The 1,453-nt window shown below is 39.2% G+C and overlaps 1 protein-coding gene across 1 annotated transcript in view; it reads left to right on the forward strand.

Moving 5' to 3' along the window:
- The first annotated feature begins 435 nt into the window (after positions 1-435).
- Positions 436-1,453, forward strand: part of LOC122817035 (ER degradation-enhancing alpha-mannosidase-like protein 2) — a 516,571-nt gene continuing 515,553 nt past the window's right edge. The window contains exon 1 of the mRNA XM_044090167.1: positions 436-1,197. Coding sequence (XP_043946102.1) covers positions 1,100-1,197 — 98 coding nt within the window. The 5' untranslated portion in view covers positions 436-1,099. The remainder of the gene's footprint in view (positions 1,198-1,453) is intronic.

The raw sequence follows: 1,453 nt of genomic DNA on the forward strand, positions 1-1,453 counted from the left end.
ATCCCAGTGATTTACCAGACAATCACACATTTTATAATGAACACACTAAAAATATGAGCCAAACATCTGAAGAGGTGAGAAGTATGTCAGATGTTTTTCGTTACTTGACATCATTTACTTAAGGATTTTTTACCATAAAATATATACGCATGCACTTTCTGAAGTTTACAAAAACAGCATTAGTAACTTCAGTATCTATCACTTTGCACTATACTATGTAAAGTAGATCAAATTTGCGAGGCAACTGCAGTGGTAGTTTTGTGTTTCTGTCCAGATCTATGCTACAGTGCAAGAAAACCATATCTGATATTAACAAAGCTTTTTAAATATCATATTAAACATTTTAAGTATCAATTTCATGTTAATAACTATACTGCAGTGCAAAATGGATGGAACTTCAGATTGTCAAGGCCTTTTAGTTTTGCGCAGGCGCAACGGCCGAAATCCTTTTGTACTTCCTGGTCTGCGGCTGGAAGAATGACGCGTAACTAAGTTGGCTGGTTTCTGGTTCTTTTAGAAGCACCTGAACAATTTAGTATAAACAAGCACGTCGTGGGGGATTTTGTAGTTTATTTAATTTATTCTGGGGCGTTGAAAACCGCGTACTTGTGGGATGGGGAATGCCCGGTTGATGGGCTGTTAGGTGCACGTTTTAAGTTTACGGCATACAAACTGTCACTCTGCACTGAGTTACAGATGTCTTCCTGGTGGCATGGGCTACTAAGGAGCGTGTAACTTAAAATGTGATTCACATGTTCTGCATTGATTTAGTAGTAATTTCTCGAGTGTGTAAATTATTTTATGATGCATTCCTGCAGCCAGATGTGTGCATATTCGTTAATAGTACTGTATGCCTTGCCACTCTTGCAGTTTGCACATGGATATAACGTTTATTTTTCTCTGTACGTATGTGAAGTAGCACGCAGTAGGGCAATCGCTGTTTAAAGTTTTATTTTTTCTTGCTGGTGTTTGCTGCCCTTTTCAGTCCATTTGTGAGTTAGCTCCAGCTGAATAGCTATCTTCACACACGCATAATTTTGTTATGCTCACACATGGGTGCGCATTTTCTTAACCAGCTGCTTGGCATAGTTTCCTTACCATGGGTTTGCTCTGGGTTTGTTTGGTAATTGCTGTCCCCTTGTCTGTCAGCTACATGAACGCAGTGGGCATTACGAAGGAGGACATGCCACATTACAGGTGGGATATTCAACTTTTGGCTTATTATATGGATGTATAGTATTTGTGTAAATGTAAAGGACTTGTTAGTCTTAACAAGATACATAACCTAAGACTATAGCTCAGTAGCATAAGACAAGTCTGGGAAGAGGGACATCTGGGATCTATAGAGGAAAATTGATTTTCTTTGTGACTGTTGGTAAAGCAGTCAGAGTGTCAGCAGTTGTTTGGTTTAAGGCTGTGTCCAAGCTTCTGGGTCAAATTAACTGTTGGTACC

This window comes from Protopterus annectens, chromosome 12.part0, assembly GCF_019279795.1.
Source record: "Protopterus annectens isolate FY-2018-M chromosome 12.part0, PAN1.0, whole genome shotgun sequence".
NCBI lineage: Eukaryota > Metazoa > Chordata > Ceratodontiformes > Protopteridae > Protopterus > Protopterus annectens.